The sequence below is a fragment of the Neltuma alba genome, unplaced genomic scaffold (assembly GCF_004799145.2).
Source record: "Neltuma alba isolate B1F8T4 unplaced genomic scaffold, ASM479914v2 tig00012011_pilon, whole genome shotgun sequence".
Classification (NCBI taxonomy): domain Eukaryota; kingdom Viridiplantae; phylum Streptophyta; class Magnoliopsida; order Fabales; family Fabaceae; genus Neltuma; species Neltuma alba.
In genome coordinates, this window is record NW_021636582.1 from 187754 (window position 1) to 207791 (window position 20038).

At 36.2% G+C, this 20038-nt stretch overlaps 2 protein-coding genes and 1 pseudogene across 3 annotated transcripts; 2 read left to right on the top strand and 1 right to left on the bottom strand.

Moving 5' to 3' along the window:
- Positions 1–217: 217 nt before the first annotated feature.
- LOC114721138 (PGR5-like protein 1B, chloroplastic) lies at positions 218–4159 on the top strand. 2 transcript variants are annotated; one of them, XM_028906960.1, is made up of 11 exons: positions 218–553; positions 653–768; positions 907–1003; positions 1106–1206; positions 1627–1683; positions 1988–2064; positions 2664–2715; positions 3380–3490; positions 3566–3663; positions 3770–3845; positions 3923–4159. In XM_028906960.1, the coding sequence occupies exons 1-10, from the start codon at positions 358–360 to the stop codon at positions 3837–3839; spliced, it is 975 nt and encodes a 324-aa protein (XP_028762793.1). In that variant the 5' UTR covers positions 218–357; the 3' UTR covers positions 3840–3845; positions 3923–4159. The 2 variants fall into 2 exon arrangements, with proteins under 2 accessions (XP_028762793.1, XP_028762792.1); XM_028906959.1 differs by having other exon boundaries at positions 219–553; positions 3957–4159.
- Positions 4160–10590: 6431 nt separating this feature from the next.
- On the top strand, positions 10591–15808 carry LOC114721107 (protein FIZZY-RELATED 1-like). The gene is made up of 10 exons (XM_028906917.1): positions 10591–11295; positions 11380–11502; positions 11733–11837; positions 12673–12852; positions 13207–13269; positions 13360–13554; positions 14313–14414; positions 14507–14569; positions 14692–14760; positions 15293–15808. The coding sequence occupies exons 1-10, from the start codon at positions 10771–10773 to the stop codon at positions 15344–15346; spliced, it is 1479 nt and encodes a 492-aa protein (XP_028762750.1). The 5' UTR covers positions 10591–10770; the 3' UTR covers positions 15347–15808.
- Positions 15809–17257: 1449 nt separating this feature from the next.
- On the bottom strand, positions 17258–18564 carry LOC114721136 (non-functional protein STAY-GREEN, chloroplastic-like; annotated as a pseudogene).
- Positions 18565–20038: the final 1474 nt, after the last annotated feature.

Below are 20038 nucleotides of genomic sequence, written 5' to 3' on the forward strand. Positions count from 1 at the left end.
GTGAGGCCCAACCCAAAGAAGGCCCATCAGTGATGTGGATAAGGTGTTTCTGTGGGACCCATGTTGTGGCCCCATGAAATCAAATCCTGTGGCCAACAGAAAGCCAACGCAACACACGTCAGATTTTTAGTGACACGAAGCAGAGCGATGCCAAAGCAGAATCTTACGTGGAACAAAGCCAATGGAAAATGGAAATCACGAGTGATATTTCGCAAAAGCGAGATCAGCGCCTTCGCAGTCCCCGCCATACATTTTCTCTTTGCCTTATCTCCTTCCCTCCAAACTGAACAGCCCTGTAATTCCCAACTGCTCGTGACGTAGTTTCCACGATCACCACCATCACTCCACTTTCTAGTCATGGCTAGCAAGTTAGCCTTCACATTGACGTGCCCACGTCCATCTACCCCTCATAGGCCACCGTTACTGCCTCCGATTTCTCCTCTCTCCTCTCCGTCTGCTACTAGAGATCGGTTGATTCAGTTTAATGGCCGGCAATTATACCTCCGCCGTCGGTTGTTCCTACTTCCTCCTAAGGCCACCGCCGATCAACAAGGTCCATTTGGCTCTTCAAATCCTTTTCCTTCTCAATGTCTCTGGGTTGGCTGTCTTCTAACACAGACTTTTTTTTTGGGGGGGTTCTTACGGCTTTCAGGCCAGGTTGAAGAAGGTGAAGCTGTTGATAGTAAAATCCTCCCGTATTGCAGCATTGACAAGAAAGAGAAGAAGTCGGTCGGTGAACTTGAGCAAGAATTTCTTCAAGCACTGCAAGTATGTCCCCATTATTTCTAAAAAAGAAACTTTTTATTTGCATTGCTGTCTTATTTAATGAGTCTTCATAAACGAACAGAAACGACAACTTCTTAGTGACAAAACCACTGAAGCCCATGTTTTGTTCTACTTCAACAGGCATTTTATTACGAGGGAAAGGCTATTATGTCAAATGAGGAATTTGATAATCTCAAGGAAGAACTTATGTGGGAAGGAAGCAGTGTTGTCATGCTAAGTATGGACCATCCTTGCTGAAAATAGCTGCGGCTGAAATGAGTTACTTCATGTTAATTTTTTAACCTTTTTTTTAATTAACTTCTGTTGCTTCTCTGCGCAGGTTCTGATGAACAAAAATTCCTCGAAGCCTCTATGGCTTATGTTTCTGGAAAACCAATCATGAGTGATGAAGAGTATGATAAATTGAAAATGAAACTAAAGGTTCGTTGTGCTCATCATCATGAATAAAAACCCTTAGTATATTGATGGGGACTTTTGTAGAATGGCATTAAATGATCAATTAAGAGTATTGAAGAGTTTAATAAATGAAAATGAAAATAAAGACCGCTATGCTTATTATGAATAGAAACCTTACTACATTGAGCCGTAGTCAAAGTCAATACTTCTAAATTGTGCCGCGGAGCTGTCTGCCCTTCTGCAACGTCAACATCAATGCTGCCGGTTATTATGGAATTTAGAATTTCTTAATAAAAAGGCAGTTGTTACTTCAGTTTATAAGGCGTTTCACTTATGGCACCGATCATACAAATCTGGGGATGCACGTAGCTGGAATTGCTTCATAAAGATTCGTACGTTCTCCTCTCTTCCCGTATTATTTACTGATATCATGTTACTTCTCAGATGGAAGGGAGTGAAATTGTGGTTGAGGGTCCACGATGCAGTCTTCGTACTAAAAAGGTGAGTGCTAATCTGCAAATTCTTCCTTTGAGTTCTGATTGTTAATAGAAGCAAATCATCTTCCTGTCTGCTTGTTGATTAAATCAATCTTGAAGTACTATATGATTTGTGAAATCGAACTTATGATTTTAAAATCAGCTATGTTGCAAGTACCGGCAAGTATATAGCCTAAATTTATACTTATATTTTTTTTTACTAGAATTATGCTATAGGCTTATGTGAAATGGTAAGAAAATATTTAATTTGGCTCTACTCTGCTTATTATTCTTTATTATTTACCACGTGATAATATTTTTCTTAATAGGTTTACAGTGACCTGTCTGTCGACTATTTGAAGATGTTCCTCCTGAACGTACCAGCAACTGTGGTTGCATTAGGACTGTAAGTAACCTTTTTCTTCCCCTTCGGGAGCACGCATTTTGTCAAACTTCTGCTTCCTGGTTTAGCCACTGCTATTGATTGATCTGTTTGACAAACTTGACCTGTGATCTTTTAAATAAATTTGTAATTCCAAATTCACAATGCACCATCCATTATAAGGGAACTGGAAGGGAAGTGTTGCGTATTGCCCAAGGCCCACGTAACAAGTCAACCGTTTGCTAATTGCCTGATTGTTTGCACATTAAGCTACTGGCAGTCATGTTCTGCCCATACCCATTTGTTATGCTGTTGATTATTTGCACATGCACCATTTAATTTTCTGATATGTTTGACCATATTTTTTTATGAACATTTGAAATGCAACCTAGTTATCTGATATATATAACAAGATTAGAACTAGATATTGTTTATTAAACTGGTATCCATTTCCTTTATTTATATACATCTTAAAAGCTTTTATCATGTTGAGGGGCAAAACAAAGTAGTATTCCTTTGACTTCTTGTCTGTCGAACTGATGTGAATGTTACTGATTATGCAAGTCTGGTCATGACTTTTTGGCCTTTTCTTTTTTATTTTTTTTCATCATGTAATCTGTTAGGTTCTTCTTCCTTGATGATCTGACCGGATTTGAGATCACATATCTGCTAGAGGTATGTTGTCATTTTTCTTGTTTTAGTGTTGGAAACTATTCATGAAGACGTAATTTGATTCCATGGTGCATTGTCTGATGGTAGTTGCATTTCCTTTAATCCTTTCTACGACCTTCATTATTAGAGAATCTGATTAGCTGTAGATATTATTATTATATTTCCTATATTTTGTGGTAAAATTTTGATTCCATGATGCATTATCTGATGGTTGGTAGTTGCGTTTTTTATTTAATCCTTTCTATCACCTTCTTCATATCAAGAATCTGATGAGCTGTAGATATTATTATGTTTCCTATGTTTTGTAGAAAAAGAATGGATAAAATTACTTCTGAATTGCATTAAGTGAATTCTTGTATGCTGGCTGGAAATGGAAATGGAAATTGTTGTAGTTCATGGTCATCATGTATATCTCATTTCAATTTTTAAATACTTTGTCTTGCCTGACCCAAACATTGAAGGCGCCTGTAGTAAACAATTTTTTTAAACTTTTTAATCCCATCTGAAGGGTCAGGAAAAAGAAAAAGAAAACTGGGCCTAAAAGATTCATTCTTCACATCTCGTAAATTCAAACAGCATTTCAGAACCTTGAAAATAATATTGCATTTTTTTGACTGAATATTGCATTTAATTCCATTATAACCCATAATGTGACCTGTTGGTGTAGCTTCCAGAGCCTTTTAGTTTCATTTTCACTTGGTTTGCTGCCGTTCCACTCATTGTGTGGCTGGCTCTATCCCTTACAAATGCGATTGTGAAGGACTTTTTGATTTTAAAGGTATGAACTCTGGTAACTGTGTCTCTTTTATTTATCACTTACCAGTACCTATACTTACAAGCGGTTGTTAAACAGGGACCCTGTCCAAACTGTGGGACCGAAAACACTTCGTTCTTTGGCACTATATTATCAATTTCGAGTGGTGGTTCCACCAACAATGTCAAATGCTCAAAGTAAGTATGAAACTGCTGAATTGGCTAAACATTGTCACTCCATATGATGTCATATGATTAACGATAGAGCTCAAGTTTAATAAATAAAAATGATCTGTTGGTTCAGCTGTGGCACTGAATTGGTATATGATTCAAGTACGAGATTGATTACATTACCAGAAGGAAGTAAAGCTTAATTGAAGGTATGTGTGTGTGTGTGTGTTGTGTGTTCCTACTCTATTTAAAAATCTCTGCTAAAATTACTGCTGGTGTGGGGAAGAGTGCCTCACCTGGGTCTGTTGATTGTTGTGCAGCAAGTGGGAGCAGTTCATTAGTAAAAGGCAGAAGTAATTTCCATGGAAAAGTACCTATCAAGACATCCATGAAGTCACACACCATAGATGGCATGTCCATATTGTTATTTCGTGCTACTATCATACTTGTAACTTCTAAAGAAACGGGCTTTGTATAGTATATATGTTAGAAGAGATTGAAAATTTTCCTCGCTTCCTTCTCACTTATATCAGAAGATGGGATTATTAATTGAAACGAGCAACAGATCAAATTAGTCGCGTTAATTAAGGAAAAAAAATGAAAGAAGAAAAAGCAGATCAATCTTCAATACGTTGAGCCGATCAAGAAACGAATCTCTGAAAGTTTGAGTTAACAAGCGAGCGCAACTGCATGTTTGCAAGCCTAGTAAACCGGGCTAGAATCAATCAAGGAACACAAAATCGGATCGGTCTATAAACCAGTTGAATTAGTGGGTCAAGAGTCACTGATTGAAGTCGGGGTTAACCCGTAATCAAACCGGTCATCATTAAAATAATATACTTTTTAATTATATAGTAAATATATTATATAACAATAAGAATAAAAATACATTTTATGCCTAAAGAATCATCTAAAAGTTGACAGAATTTAAATTTTTCAAATTATCATAAGAATAAAAATGAATATTTTTTTTAAATATAAAACTTGAAATATTAGCATCATACGTATTTTATATAGATTTTTTCTTATAAACTTAATTGGAGTAGAACTATACCAGCATATATATAGCCTATGTCATGATCATCTATACCTGCTAGTCTGCAGCAAGTTTAAATGGGAAATAGGGAATATGGGCTTTAACCATTGTTTTTGTCTATTATCCAGCAACTTTTTTGGATGTCTTTTTTTTTCTTTTCTCAATGTGCAACACTAAGCAACCTGCCGATATGATATCCCCGTATCACCTCAATCCAATACTTTCTTCCTTCATAGTTCACACACTCTTCTACTTCTTTTCTTTACTCTATTTGTCCTTCTCCATCTTTCGCTTGTCTAGATAATAGAAGAAAAAAATAGAGCCTGGGGAGCAAAGCTCGGGCATGGACTTACTAGAAAAGAACAAAAGTGATGGAATGAGGAGTGGCTAAAGCTTAGAGCAGTCGCCACACAGACAAGAAAAGAAGACGAGTTAGAGTGACACTCTCAAGCAAGACGACGGCAACGGAGTTTTCCTGTTTAGGGATTTGGAGAACACAATCACGAAGAGCAAAACAAAGCTGTGAAGCAAGCACAAACAAACCAGTGTTCATGTAAAGTCAAAACTCTTCTTCTCCTTTATTATTATTTTTTTTTTTGGAAAGAAAGAGAAAAACTGTCCGCCATAAAAAAGCATGATCCGACTAACCCAGCAAACGAGTAGGTTACTCCGGTTATATCCAGTTTAGAGTGGTCTGTAACAGTTTAGTCTGGGTTAGATTTTTTCCAGTTTAGGATATGAACTAGACCGGGCCGGTTTGTCAATTTCTGGTCTGAACCGGCTGGTCCAGTCCGGTTTTTTGTACCATGGAATCAATGATACTTTTTTGATCTCATCTTGTGTTTCAAATAACTAATTTATCTATAACGAATTATTAGTTAAAATTAGTTAAAAACAATAAATATATTAGAAATGTGGTTTTGTTTTTGAATATGTCTTTATAATAAATGAAAAAAAGAATGAAAGAGAATGTGTAGGAAAATGTTAAATGTGATAAGAGAGAGTATAAGATAAGAGAGAGAATAAATAATTAAGCAAAAAATGTATTAAATGTTAAAGACAAATTCTAAATTGAAGCTTATAAAATAAATCATATTTTTTTTATATATTTGGAGCTTATAAATAATATCAAAGGGGTATTTCTCATGCTTGCTATGATTTGTATTTGGACCAAAAGGGCTTAGCATTTAATGAGGAAGCAAAAGTGCCCAACTATAAAAACTAATAATGAATAATAATTCCGCTCAAATCATGTGCCAGGTTGAAGGGCTCATATACGTAGCAAACACACGCTTTGTCGACACGTCAACCTCGTTTGAGTTTCAATTATGAATAATCTTAATTACACAAACTGTAAATACTATTCTCTGGTCCTATTTATAAACTTTAAATTTGAAGGAGACGTGGTTTATTTTATAAACTTTAATTTAGTATTTGTTTTAATAGTTAATGTATTTTTCAATTTTCTCTTTAATTATTTATTCTCTCTCTTTATCATACTCTCTCTTCTTGTTACATCTATCCACACATTATTTTTCATTTATTATAAGGTGTATTATCCACACATTATTTTTCATCTTTTTTTTCATTTATTATAAGGGTGTATTTAAAAATAAAATTATATTTTTAATCTATTTATTGTTTTAAACTAATTTTAACTAACAGTCTGTCATCTATGAATTAGTTATTCTAAACTTATAATTAGGAACGAAAGGGAGAATTAATTTACAGTTTTAACATCCATAAGGAATGTTACTCATATTTCGAGAATGATACTCGGAATCACAATAGAAATGCAGGACACAAACCTTGAAACTTGCCCGCACCACCAATGACAGGAGAAGTCAACGGACAGCCTGTTATTAATGGACATCCACGATTGATTCCACTTCAGGCGATGAGAGCTTCCTCTCAGCAGTATTTTGCTGCATCGTCGTCTACAATTGCATTTTCAGGGACGCATTTATACCAAGACTCAAAATATGAGACCTTATTTTCGCGGGTCTCACCAAAACTAACAAGTGCTGCCCCAATGCAACTGGGGCCATATATTCCATACGATCGTGCACGTGTTCACAATCATGAACAATATAGAGAGGGCCTCTAGAAGAAGACCAGAGGTGGCTGACTCAATATCATATGGTTTCTGTTCTTCCATTTTGAGATTGGAAAAGCACCAGTTGCTGCAGAAATATTCAACCCAGTCAATTGGGGGCTCTTGACCACGCCACACTTGATGCTATATACTACCTCCGGTCCTAATTATAAGACCCAGTTGACTTATTTGAAGAGATTAAGGAAGCAAGTTAAGTTAGTTATTTGTAATGAATAAATGTTGTCATTTCTTAAATATCCTTACTAATTAAATATATTGGCTAGAACTATCATTATTAGAAGGACTATCTTGGAAAAAAATGCATAAATATGAGAGACAAAATGGATTGGGGTCTTATAATTAGGACCAAACAAAAAGTCAAATGGGGTCTTATATTAAGGACCGGAGGTAGTATAACATTGCATATCATATACATTCATGTCATCTCAGTCTTCAGAAATATATTGATCTGTTATCTGACATATACATAAACTCACGAAACTAATCATTCCATTGTTTCAATGTATCAGAACGTGGTCACTGCCACCAACTTTGCCCTCTTAATTAACTGGGTCCAATCCTCTGACAATGGCGGTTGGTGCAACCCACCTCGTACTCATTTCGACATTTCCGAGCCCGCCTTCATGAAAATCGTCGATTGGCACTCTGGCATCCTTCCTGTCATAAACTTTGTGTTGGAAGTATCAAGTATAGGTTAACGTGAAGATAAATCTCACGTTGATCAAATCAGACTGAATAGATGGCCACAAGTAGAAAGAATCATGAAGTTAGTTAATGTCTTAAAGTTTTAAGTTAAGAAGTGGTTATGGCTTTTGGAACCTAACATTTTGAAGTAGCTAGAGTGACAATTAAGCAATGATTAATGATTAATGCTTGTGTTTGTAAGGAGCGTGGAGGGATTCGATTCTCTGTGGACGGAAATAGGTACCGCCGGCTGTTGTACGTACGTGATGAATGTGGGAGGTGAGATCGAGTTTTATTAATTTTCACGATCAGTTCATCGGATTACCAAAGGAGAACCTGTCTTCTGTACGTACTAGCTCGGGTCTTTAATATATATGAAAGCTCGTTTGATTTTTATTTTGATCTTAAATATAAGATTCTAATTTACTATGCCTCTAGTATTTATTTATTTTTTCTCAATGTAGTCCTTGTAATAATGGTAACTTTAGCCAGTGCACTTGATGAACGAGGATATTTTAAGAAAGATAATACTTATTTATTACAAATAACTAATTTAACTAATATTTTTAACCTATTCAAATTAATTAACTAATTTTTATGTTAAACATAAATGGTATTATGGAAAATATGATCTGTCAACATGTATTGTTTTTATTACTCTTGTTGGGACCACCCACGGATTGTAGCTAAAGGCCTTATATGCATTATGACCTTGTACCATATGGGCACATATTGTCTTGCTCTCCAATTTATTTTATTCTATTTAAATTTATAATTTTTTTGTCTAAAGTGTTCCAACAAAATTGATTAACTACATATTTTTCTAAGAAACCAACACATATTTTTAACAAATAATTAACTGATTTTTTAATCATGCAAATTAGTTATATATATAGTTCTTATGCCAAGAATCGGAGGGAGAGTAATTAAAATAGAAAAGAAAGAAACATTAAGTATTTGTCTCGTGAGATCTGCTTGAATTACACGTACGAGAGCCGCCTAAAGTGTCCTTATGCAGTTGATGTCCCGTCCCGCATGTTGCCGGCCCTTGACGTTCGTTAAGAAGAAGATTATTACTCTTCCGATCCTTAATATAGGATCTAATTATTGAGTTGGTTTTAGTCCTAAATATAAGACTCATTTTTCATATTTATCAATTTTTTCTAAATTACTCATATGGATACTCTCTCAACCATAATTAAGCAGAAGAGGGAGAGGGGTATTAAAAAAGACGATTATGGTGTTTTAAGAAAAACGTGTCACATTTTTTATAATTAACTAACTTACCTAACTTTCTTAATCTAATTAAATTACTTAAATGAGTCTTATATTAAGGACCGGAGGAGTATTATTTGGTACCTATAAGCCGTGATTGTTGTTTATTAAATTTAAGATCTTGGGATTTATTTTATTTGAAATTTGTTAATTAGTCATCTACGAAGTAATATCATCACAGTTAAATCAAAGCTCTTAAACAAACCATTTAATAATACGTGTGAACAGAATTAGAATTAGGATTAGCAGGTACTATTATTTGTGACCAGGGGCCATGATAAATAACTTGCCTCACAAAATTCCATAATTAATAAGTGACCCAAATCTGAATTTTGTCTTTGCAAAAACATGGACGAGATCTAGACAACCTGTTTCCCAGTCATCAGGTCGGGAGAAGCTTGACCATCACTGAACTAGAGAGATGCTTCTCTTTGCCATCACGTTAAACTCAAGCAATCTTATCACAGCCTGGACAATGACATACATAATTTCCAAAAAAAAAGCCCTGTCCCCCCACACCCCTAAAATTATTTTTATTCCATTTTATTTAAAAAAAGTTCAAAACATTTTTTTTAAGAAAAAAAACCTCAGTATCAACTCACATCAATAAAGGGGCATTTTATTCCCCTTTTACAATTTCAGATATTTGTTTTCATGAAATTAAATATTGGGATTTTGATTATATTTTAGCAGAGACAAGTGCATGATAGTTTTGCAGTATTAGTATTATGATTACCAGAAACAGACATAATATGGTCACATGAACGGACGTGACATGCTCTAGTAGAGAGCATCTCTGATCGGTGCTTAATTGTAGATTTCCTATTTATCTGCTTATTATATAAACTATCATTGATCTATTAAATATTCCAATCTTGACCCTATTTAATTACTTCTTAAATTGTATATAACACTGAAATTTTTAAACATCTGAATATATACACACTGAAATATGCATGAACCAAATCGTCGCATATAAAGTCTCCCCGGATTTGTTTGGCAGCGATGTTGTCTATAAATAATAATTATTTTTTTATAATATATCAGTGAAGAAATCTTAATTCTCTCCAATTAAATAGTTTTCATATTGACGGCAAGGGAAGAAAAATAGATCTAGTAGCTTTTTTTAAGTATAACGTAATGCATACCATAATATCTTTAGAAAAATACACGAATTTTCTCTCAATTATGTTGAGATTGTATAATATTGTTAAAAAGTTAAATTTTAAAAATAGAAGATTGCTATTAAGTTTTAATAAAGGGGGGTGTGTTTATTATTTTATCATTTTATAAATATGATGTTTCTTTTCAGTTTATTACTAGTATCTTTTATTTATATTTTTTGGTAGGTTTAATAGGATTGGATTTTCATTGATGGGGTCTATTTAATTTTACATCTTACTTTAAATCACTTTTATCTTTAGCATTCATTAAGCTGCCTAAATTGGCCAATGAATACAGCAGACAATCTGATGAATTGATTCTCTATGATCTTCTATTTAATTTAAGAAAAGCAGACAAACTTCCATAAAAGTTAAAACCTTCCATAAAATAAATTAAAATTTAATTTGTCCTTAAATAAAATAAGGCTGTGGAGAGGACTACTTGTATTTCTTTTCAAGACAAGCAGCTTGAGATGCAGTATAAATAGGGCGAATAGGTAGATGTGATTAGGAAGACAGTGGTGAAACAAATATATATATATGTGTGTGTGTGTGTGTGTGTGTGTGTGTGTGTGTGTGTGTGTGTGTGGTGTGCGCATAGCGAGCTGTGAGGGGAGGAGGTAGAGAGCTCATGGAACGCATAGGGGTCACGATGTGTAACTGACAACCGAAAAAGAATAACCCCTGGAAACAAAAAGAGAGGGGCCGAAAAAAAAAAAAAAGCTGTAATCTTTTCCCTGGAATAACGCTTCCTTGGATTTCCCGGGAAAATTAACAGCCGGGGAACCACTCGTACGCATCTGGTTCGGGAGTCTGAGAGAGTTGAATTCAAGGGGTTCAGCTTCCTTGCTCTGGCCCCTATGGACGAATCTACCGGCCAATCACTGCTAGGAATTCCTCCGTCCTCGACTGCTCCGCTCAATTCACATTCTGACATGTCGTCTAGAGCTTCTTTTTCCCTTGACAACCTAACCCCCTCTCGTCATGTCGACCGTATGATAAACTCCAACCACTATAAATCACCTTCCAGGACAATCTACTCTGACAGGTTCATACCCAGCAGATCTGCTTCTAAATTCGCTCTCTTTGATATATCGACACCGACAAATTCACCGGCAGAGGGACGGGAAGACAGTTCCAGCGCCTACACTAACCTTTTGCGGACTGCGTTATTTGGACCTGATGCCGGAGTCATATCTCCGGTTACTCCTGAGAAAAGGAGCTCACTTATGAACCCACCGAACAGAAATATATTTCGTTACAAAACCGAGACTCGCCAGTCTATGCACTCTCTTTCGCCGTTTATGTTCGATGATGATGTGGTGCCGGGTGCCAGTCCCTGCCCTGTTAAGGCTCCTCGGAAGGTTCCCCGGTCGCCTTATAAAGTAAATTCTCTGTCCTCGTTGTTTTACTCTACGAGTTTTATAAATTGGTTGTTGGGGCTTATGGAGATTATAATGTTGAACTAGGTTCTGGATGCTCCTGCGCTGCAAGACGATTTTTATCTGAACCTTGTGGATTGGTCTTCGCACAATGTCTTGGCTGTGGGGTTGGGTAACTGTGTTTATTTGTGGAATGCCTGTAGTAGCAAGGTGAGTCCTGGTTCCCATTTAAAATATTCGCACAATGAAAATTGCGCTCGATCTTCATACCTTTCTATCTGGATATGATTAGAGGGCAATGCTTATGCTCAATTTCAGTGCATCAACTTTCTATGTATGGTTGCCGATGTGGCTATGAGCTAGTTGTTGTTTAGTCATGCAAAGCTGCAAACTGAGAAGTTTCTCTGTGGTTCAACTCCATTCTGATATGCTGAATGCAGGTGACTAAATTATGTGACTTGGGGATTGATGATAGCGTTTGCTCAGTTGGCTGGGCTCATCATGGTACACATCTTGCGGTTGGAAGTAGCAATGGTAAAGTCCAGGTAGGAGTTTATGTGTCGATTATATTAGGTTAGCCTGCCCTCTCTTCCATTAATATTCATGGCATTTCAGGCGTCATTTGCTTTAATCACTTGCTTTTCTTTATCTTACATCAGTCCTTACAAGGTTTACTTGACCTCCGTATTGTGTTTGTGCCATCTTTCTCTTCCATTGAAGGAAGTTAAAGTTAAAGACGAAGAAAAGATGTTAAAGTTTGTTTCTTAGGGAAGGGACTTGTAAATGAATGGCAATAACATGTGATGACATGCACCTAAGCTTAGCAACATAACCACAAAGCTTTGTGATGGCTAGTTAGTTATTTGTTCTGATTCCTCAACCTCTATGTGGTGAGTACACCACCAGCAAAGAAGAAGAAATTCAAAGAGAACGGAGCATTGTAACTTGTAAGGTGTCTATAATGATTTTTATGCAATTAAAAAAACTGCTTGCCCATATTTGTTTCATAAGATGCGTTAAGTAAGTTGATTGGGGAAATAAACAGAATGCAATCCAAAGTAAATCACGTAACTGATGACCCAATAAATTCGTCTTTCTTTAGCTCATAATGTCAGTTCATCTATGTGGGGAAATATGAGGTATAGCAATTTGTTTTGTACATTGTTTGCATAACCTGACTTTGGTTCCTGATTTGATGCCTGACATTCAATTGTCTTCAAACTAGTCTTTTAAAATGTCAATTTGTTGAATTCTTTCGTACGCTTATGTCATATTTAGCTGCATGATTCTGTGATTCCATGAACCTTTATGCCTTAAGACTGTTTCTCAGCAACAATTTTTTTTTTTTTTTATTTATGCCTCGTACTATTCTCCATGTAGATATGGGATGCTTCTCGATGCAAGAGGATAAGAATTATGGAGGGTCATCGTCTACGTGTCGGGGCCTTGGCCTGGAGTTCTTCTCTTTTGTCTTCTGGGGGCCGAGATAAGAATATTTATCAACGAGATACACGTGCACAAGAAGACTATGTCAGTAAATTATCAGGGCACAAGTCTGAGGTTAGAGGGTTTTTTTTTTTTTTAAATATATATAAATATAACATATATATATTGCTTCAGCTTCATCTCATCAATTGACTTGGACTGCTTTTTATTTGTACTGCTGCAAAATGCTTGATTACCCATGGTTCATGCAAGTCTTGGTCTCTTTTTATTTGTACTGCTGCAAAATGCTTGATTACTCAGGGTTCATGCAAGTCTTCTTCTGAAACTAGAGCAATGCATGCTAAACCAATTTTTGGCATGGATTGCCAAGAATGACCACTGTTGCTTATGGTTAATTGTTTTCTTTTAAAACAAGCATGTTGCACAATACCTATATTTAGCCTGAATTTAATTCTTTTTTCTTCAAAGGTTTGTGGACTGAAGTGGTCTTATGATAATCGAGAGTTAGCATCTGGGGGAAATGACAACAGAGTATGTGGTTGCTAACCTTTTCACCAAAATGACCCTACTTCCTATTATTTTACTAGTTGTCAGGCTTTAATTTATTTCATATATTTGCAGTTGTTTGTCTGGAATGCACACTCAACCCATCCTGTCCTCAAGTACTGTGAGCACACAGCAGCTGTCAAAGCTATTGCATGGTCTCCTCATCTTCATGGACTTCTTGCATCGGGTGGGGGAACTGCTGATCGGTGTATTCGTTTCTGGAATACGACAACAAACTCACATTTAAGCTGTATGGACACTGGAAGTCAGGTTATCTTCTTGTCCTTTGTCTTTATACTTCACATTTGTGCCTTCTAAATTTGTTCTTGTTGAAGACTTAGTTTTTTATTGAAATACAAAAGGATTGAGAATTTCACTAATTAATAAAAAATACGTTTATTTTGTTGGAGTGTAACTCTGGCAACTCATTTAAAGCTGAAAGAGCAACAGACTGCCAAAATGTGATGAACGGAACACTCCAATTAAACTGATGGAAGGTTTAGTCCTACTAGAGAGGGGCAAAAGAATATGTACAAGAAAGAAAAAGCAAAAAGGGTATGGGCTTAGTGAATGGCTACGCAGACATAGTTCTCTTCTAAAAGGATGATTCAGATATCTTGCTGAGAAATTACTGACACAGTTGTCTTGCAATATATTTTACTGAAAATATTTTAAGAGGTTAAATTTATATGTATTAAAAAGGGAAAAAAAAGAAGAAGAAGAGGAAAGTCATTACTATATCTTGGGACTCAAGTACTCTGGAGTTATGACCTTTGATGTGAGATGTTTTGTTATAATTTTATTTTTATATTTATGGCCGATGGAAAGTGATGCATTATAATTTATTGCTTCTAGTTCCCATAATACGAATTAATAGCATTATCATCACCATTAGATTTGGACTTCACTTATTGAGATGGGGATGAAGGGAACCCCTCCCTCTTTTCCCTCCTCCAAGTCCCCACACACCCGACTCCTGTTTGTTTCACTATGCAAGCAGACTGATCCTTGAACCTAATGTTTGACAGGTTTGCAACCTTGTTTGGTCCAAAAATGTCAATGAACTGGTAAGCACCCACGGCTACTCCCAGAACCAGATAATAGTTTGGAGATACCCTTCCATGTCAAAGGTACAAATCATAACTTCTGTGATACAGCAGGCATCTCTTTTATATTTCTTTGCTTCATCGAAACATAATTATACAACCTGTCCTTGGTACAGCTGGCAACTCTAACGGGCCACACATATAGAGTTCTTTATCTCGCCATCTCTCCTGATGGGCAGGTACTCGATCACCTGGCACGCTGACATCTTCCAGTTTGACCGAATAGTTATGAATGAGTCCATGGGGATTGCTAGATATTAACATGCTATTTTTCTGGTTGCCATCACTTTTACTGTTTCAGACAATTGTCACTGGAGCTGGAGATGAAACACTCAGGTTCTGGAATGTATTTCCGTCTCCTAAATCTCAGGTAAAATATTTACTTAGAGAAAGAGAAATAACTTTTGCTGTCCATGTGACTTACTCCTCTTCGACGCCTCTTGAACATGAATACGAAGATGAGTCATTAATATCATCTTGCAACTGTATTGGAATCCCCATACACTGGCTTGTAAGGTCGCGTTTTATTTATGTACTCGTAATATGATCTGCGACATCTCCAACCCACCCAAACCCCCCCCCCCCCAAAAAAAAAAGGCTTGTTGAGTTGGATTTCTAGTTGCCCAGCATTCTCAAATTTCGTGGCCTCAAAGATTCCACCGAACCCCCCCCCCCCGCCCAAAAAAAAAAGAACTTGACATAGACAGGGTACATAATGACTGATATAAATAACATAACCAAAATCCAAAAGTAAATGGTCTTCTGGTGCATCCCCTTGAAAATTTGTCCATTCTTCTGCGCTGTTTCCTTTTCTTTTACTCTCTTGTTAATCGTTCGGAATTCATGCTTTGATGCAACAAAAGATCCATATCAATTTATATGGGACTCGGCTATTTATGCAGAATACTGACAGTGAGATTGGCGCATCGTCCCTCGGAAGAACTATTATTAGGTAGCTCTCCCGTGGCATATTTCCAAGTTCAAACTTTCAGTAACTGCAGAGTCATACTTCAAAACAGCGTTGTCGTGCAACTTGCAAGACGTAGAGAGATCTGCCTGACTAATTTGAAAGACTGACAGGGATCTAAAAGCCGCAATGTAGTCGCAAATGATAGATGTCTCAACCAAAGTACCAGTCCCATAAGTTTCATATTATCTTATTCAAAGGGAAAATAAAGTGAAAAGAAATCCGCCTTAGATTGCAGATGTGATGAGGGAATAATGGTCAACTTTGTTATTCCTATAGTTTTTTAATTCTTTCTAGCAATGCTTCCTTGCATTGTATATTTAAAGTAGTTAAATAGAGCTGGCCAAAAAAAAAAGGGTAGCCAAATAGAGAAGAGACCTTGGCACATCTGCAACATCCAAAAGTTATGTATATAATTATTTCCTTTTGGGTTGATATGTCTTGCCATAAATTTCTGCTTGCTTTACTATTGATATTACTTTTGTTATACTCGCATCTCGTGGTTTAGAAGGTAGAATCCGGGATCAAGTTCCTCCATATATTTAGAGGAAAACTGTTATTTATTGAGTTGGAATTCAATTAAAGGCCCATTTGAAATAGTAGTTTTTTAATCATGATTTACGGAGTACGAGGTAAGTATGAGGTAAGTATGTGACAGAAGTTTTATTTGGACTTATATTAAATATGGTTTTCAAATGGGGCCTAAAAAAATTAGACTAGAAGGAGCATGTGCTCATAAATCTTTATAGAAAACAAAATGTGCCAAACTATCTGTTCTTTTTAATGGTTGCACATTCAATATCGAGACATTAGGACATGCTGGAAGAGGCTGTTCTGATGTATCTAACCATGTTAAATGTCATATGTAGGTTTTTATTTTCTGGCAGAAAATGTTATTTCCGGTTCTTAATATAATAACTAGTTGATCAATTTGAGTAAATTAAAAAAACTAGTTAAGTTAGTTATTTGTAATAAATAAGTGCTGTTTTTCTTAAAATATCTTTACTAATTAAGTGTATTTATTAGAATTACTATGATTATAAGAACTACTTTAAGAAATAAATAAATATGGATCTTATATTTAAAACCAAAATAAAAGTTAAACGAATTTTTATATTAATGCAAGAGGCAGCATCATATGTATCTGATTCGCAAAGGGAATTGCCTAATTTCACATGCAAGTTAGGTCCTTCACTACCCCTGATCCCTTAATATTGTTTGTTTTTCACGTACATTGCTGTACGTTGTCGTTTGTCCCCCAAGTTTTTGCCTTAAAAGGACCCCCCCATAAACCAAAAACAACAGGGCCGTTAGGAAGAGACAGCAAGGACTGCCCAAGGAGAACAAGGCAACAGATAATCCGCTTGAAGATGACATGTTTAGAGTTTAATCCTCGATTTTTATTGACTCATTAAAAATTACACTTGGTTATTCCATTTATGTCACGGCTACATATTCCTAGTCTAGTCCCTTTCCGCCGCCAATAGCAGTCATTGCCATTTTACTGGAGCCGATATGGTCAATATTTTATTATTCAAATCTTGAGAACAAAATAACTTGAATGACAAACGATGCATTAGTTTCCCACAACAGTAGAATTCTATAACATCGAAAGCCTCATTAAAACGGAGGCTGAGGAAATCAGAAATGACAAAGATTAAGAAAGAATATCCATATTCAAGAATATACTAATTTTTTTCGTTCCTGCTCTTGAATTACAAGAGAAGAATCAGAGAATTCGTCAGCAGTATTATCGAGCGAAGGACGCATCATTTGAGGTTGCCAGAATTGAGAGGGTCGCATGGGCGATGTTGGGTCCCATCACATACGTTATTGAGAGGGGTAATCTCCTGACACCGTGGGATTGATCTCGCCGGAGGAAAGCAACAGTCGCAATCTTTTTGGCACGGCCGTGGTAGGTCCAAGTTCCTTGGAGAAGCTTCTTGCTCGCCCTCTTCGTGGGGCCCACTAGAGGGTTTGGGTGCTGACGCTTCCTTCAGCGGGCCCCAGCATTCGACTTTGTTGAATTCTGGCATGTTTGAGTGAAAGAAAACCCAAACCAGAGATTCCTGCAATTCTGGATAATTGTTGAACAAATTGCCATCCCCATGAACAAAGGCCTTCAATACCTGCAAATATTAGCACAGGCAACACCCTCACTCATTCTCTGTTTTCTGCCTTTAATTGATCGGTAAGGTTTAATTAGTAAATGATGGGTAGGAAAACTCACCAAAGGAAGCTCTTTGCAGAAGATGAAGTATCTTAGCCTGGCGAACAGGTCTAATAGAAAATGGCCTCCACTGATATGGCAGTGAACATGAAGGTACATGTTTCCTTTAATCTTCACCCACTGTGCCACAACTTCGTCCCTTTGTAACTTTTGGTACCACCCCTGCAACTGCACGCCATTTCTCACTTTTATTTTCAAACTCGCACTCCGTTCTAAGATCATAACATTATTCTCGTCAAACAAATTTGGATAATTGGTTGCTAATGTCCCTTCTTCCTCTCAGATTGGACATTACTACATCAGCCATTATGTCTTTTTATTGAGATGAGAAATATACCTGAGAGTTGTTTATGGTCTGGGAGATGGCGAGGGTGAGTTTAGAGGTTAAGTCACTGTGGGTTAGGGTATAAATCCTCGGAAACTTCGCCGGGTGCTTATCTTGGTCTACTCCTAAGAACAAAATCTTCAACTTGGAAGATTCAAACATAGAGGGGCCGAACAACCTAGCCACCTGATCCAACCAAACAAACAAAAACGAAAGTTCATATTTTTATCGAAAACCCATCATCCCCAAACAAAAAACATAAAGAGATCGATGAAAAGAGACAAGCACAAATACAGGAACAAAGGGTTGGCTGTTCTTGCGGATGGGCAATCTTCTGTGAGGAGAAACAGAGATTTGTTGCTTAGAGTAAGAAGGCTTGAGCTCAGAAGGCAGAACCGGAGCAGTAGACAGAGTAGCCATGTGAGAGAAGATGATTTAGTGAGAGGCTTTGCAAAAGTGAAGCGGTATAAAAGATGGTTGCAAGCTGAGACTTGAAAGCTTGGTGGCGTTGCTTGAGGATTAGGTTATGAGATCAAATCAAATATGAATGAAGAAATGAATGATGTAGCAGAGTATTGTTGTGGGGCATGAAGAAGCGTGTAGTGAGAGAAATGGGGGCTGCCTTTTTATACGAACGGTAAGGGAAGGGAAGCTGAGGGATGTTGGGGGAGGGAAGGCTTTTGCCGTTGCTTGAAGTCATTGCCTTATTGGGGTGCTGACACTTAGTACCCTTCGACACGATTCTCTTAATTGAGTCCTCCACGTGCCCTCTGCGTCCTGTGATTTTATTTTCACAAAGAAATATATGTATACTTTGAGTTCATTTGATTGATGCTAAAATCAAGGTGATATCACCTTTGGGGAAAAAAGGGGATAATGTCCTTTACCAATTTGTCTTCAAATATTTTTTTTAATTGCAAACTGGATACCGCTACTTTAACAGGAAAATATTACATCATAACTCCCTCATCACTCTCTGGACAGAGGTGAGTTTGATCAAAGATACAAATACACTGTTAGCAGTATGAGAATACCTAGTTAGGAAGTCCACAGTTCGGTTACCTTCCCAATGAACATGATAAACCTGTACCATCCCATTTTTTAAAGGTAGCCGCCTAATTTCCATTAATTACCATTAATATATTCAAATGCTGAAATGCTAACACCTAACCTCCATTAATAAATACTACTACCTCCTATCTTTAATGTAAAAATTTAGTTTGATATTCAATTTGATCATAAATAATATAAAAATCCAATCCATTTTGTCTATCGTATAATATATTTATATATTTTTTCATGATAGTTCTTGTAGCAATTACACATATTAAATATTTCATCAAATGATAGTTTTAGTTAATACGTATGATTATTAAGGATATTTTAGAAAAATTAAACCTACTTATTACAAATAACCAACTTAATTAGTTTTTTTAATCTACTCAAATTAGTTAATTAACTCTTATATTAAGGAGTCAGGGTAATATATACAACCTACCCCTTAAAATTTCTTTTCCATCCCATAATTTCTTTTGGTCATCCATCCTAAAATTATTTCCCATAGAATATTTAATAGTAGCATAAGATCTATGAAAAACCACACTATTAGTCAAATTCAGCTCATTCTCCATGCAACGTAAAGGATTTTTTTTTTTGACCGGGCAACTTAAAGGATTTACTTTGGTAGTTTTTATTCGTTGTTTTTAATAGTACCTCAGTTAATTCTTTTCATTAAAATTTTGTTATAAGCTCTCAATAGGAATTGCTTTGACAAGAGGCGTAGGATTGTATTTTTAGAAACCTGCCCTCTTGGTCCGAACAAAATCATACTTTTGGGTAACCATGCGCTCACGGTAGTTAATTTTAAAAGGAGGGATATTGATGACGGTGACTCCCTTTATAGACGATAACAGTGGAAAAAAATTATTACTACAGTCACAGGAACAGTTTGCAAATCAATATTTTTAAAGATAAAGCCTCTCAGGAAAAGAAAAACATATACATTGCTGTGAATTTTATTCCCTGCACATCCTCAGATTCTGCCCTATCTACATTCTACCCAAAACAAAAAAAACGGAAAAAACAGGAAACATAACATTAAGATCAGATATGGCCAATAAGATTTT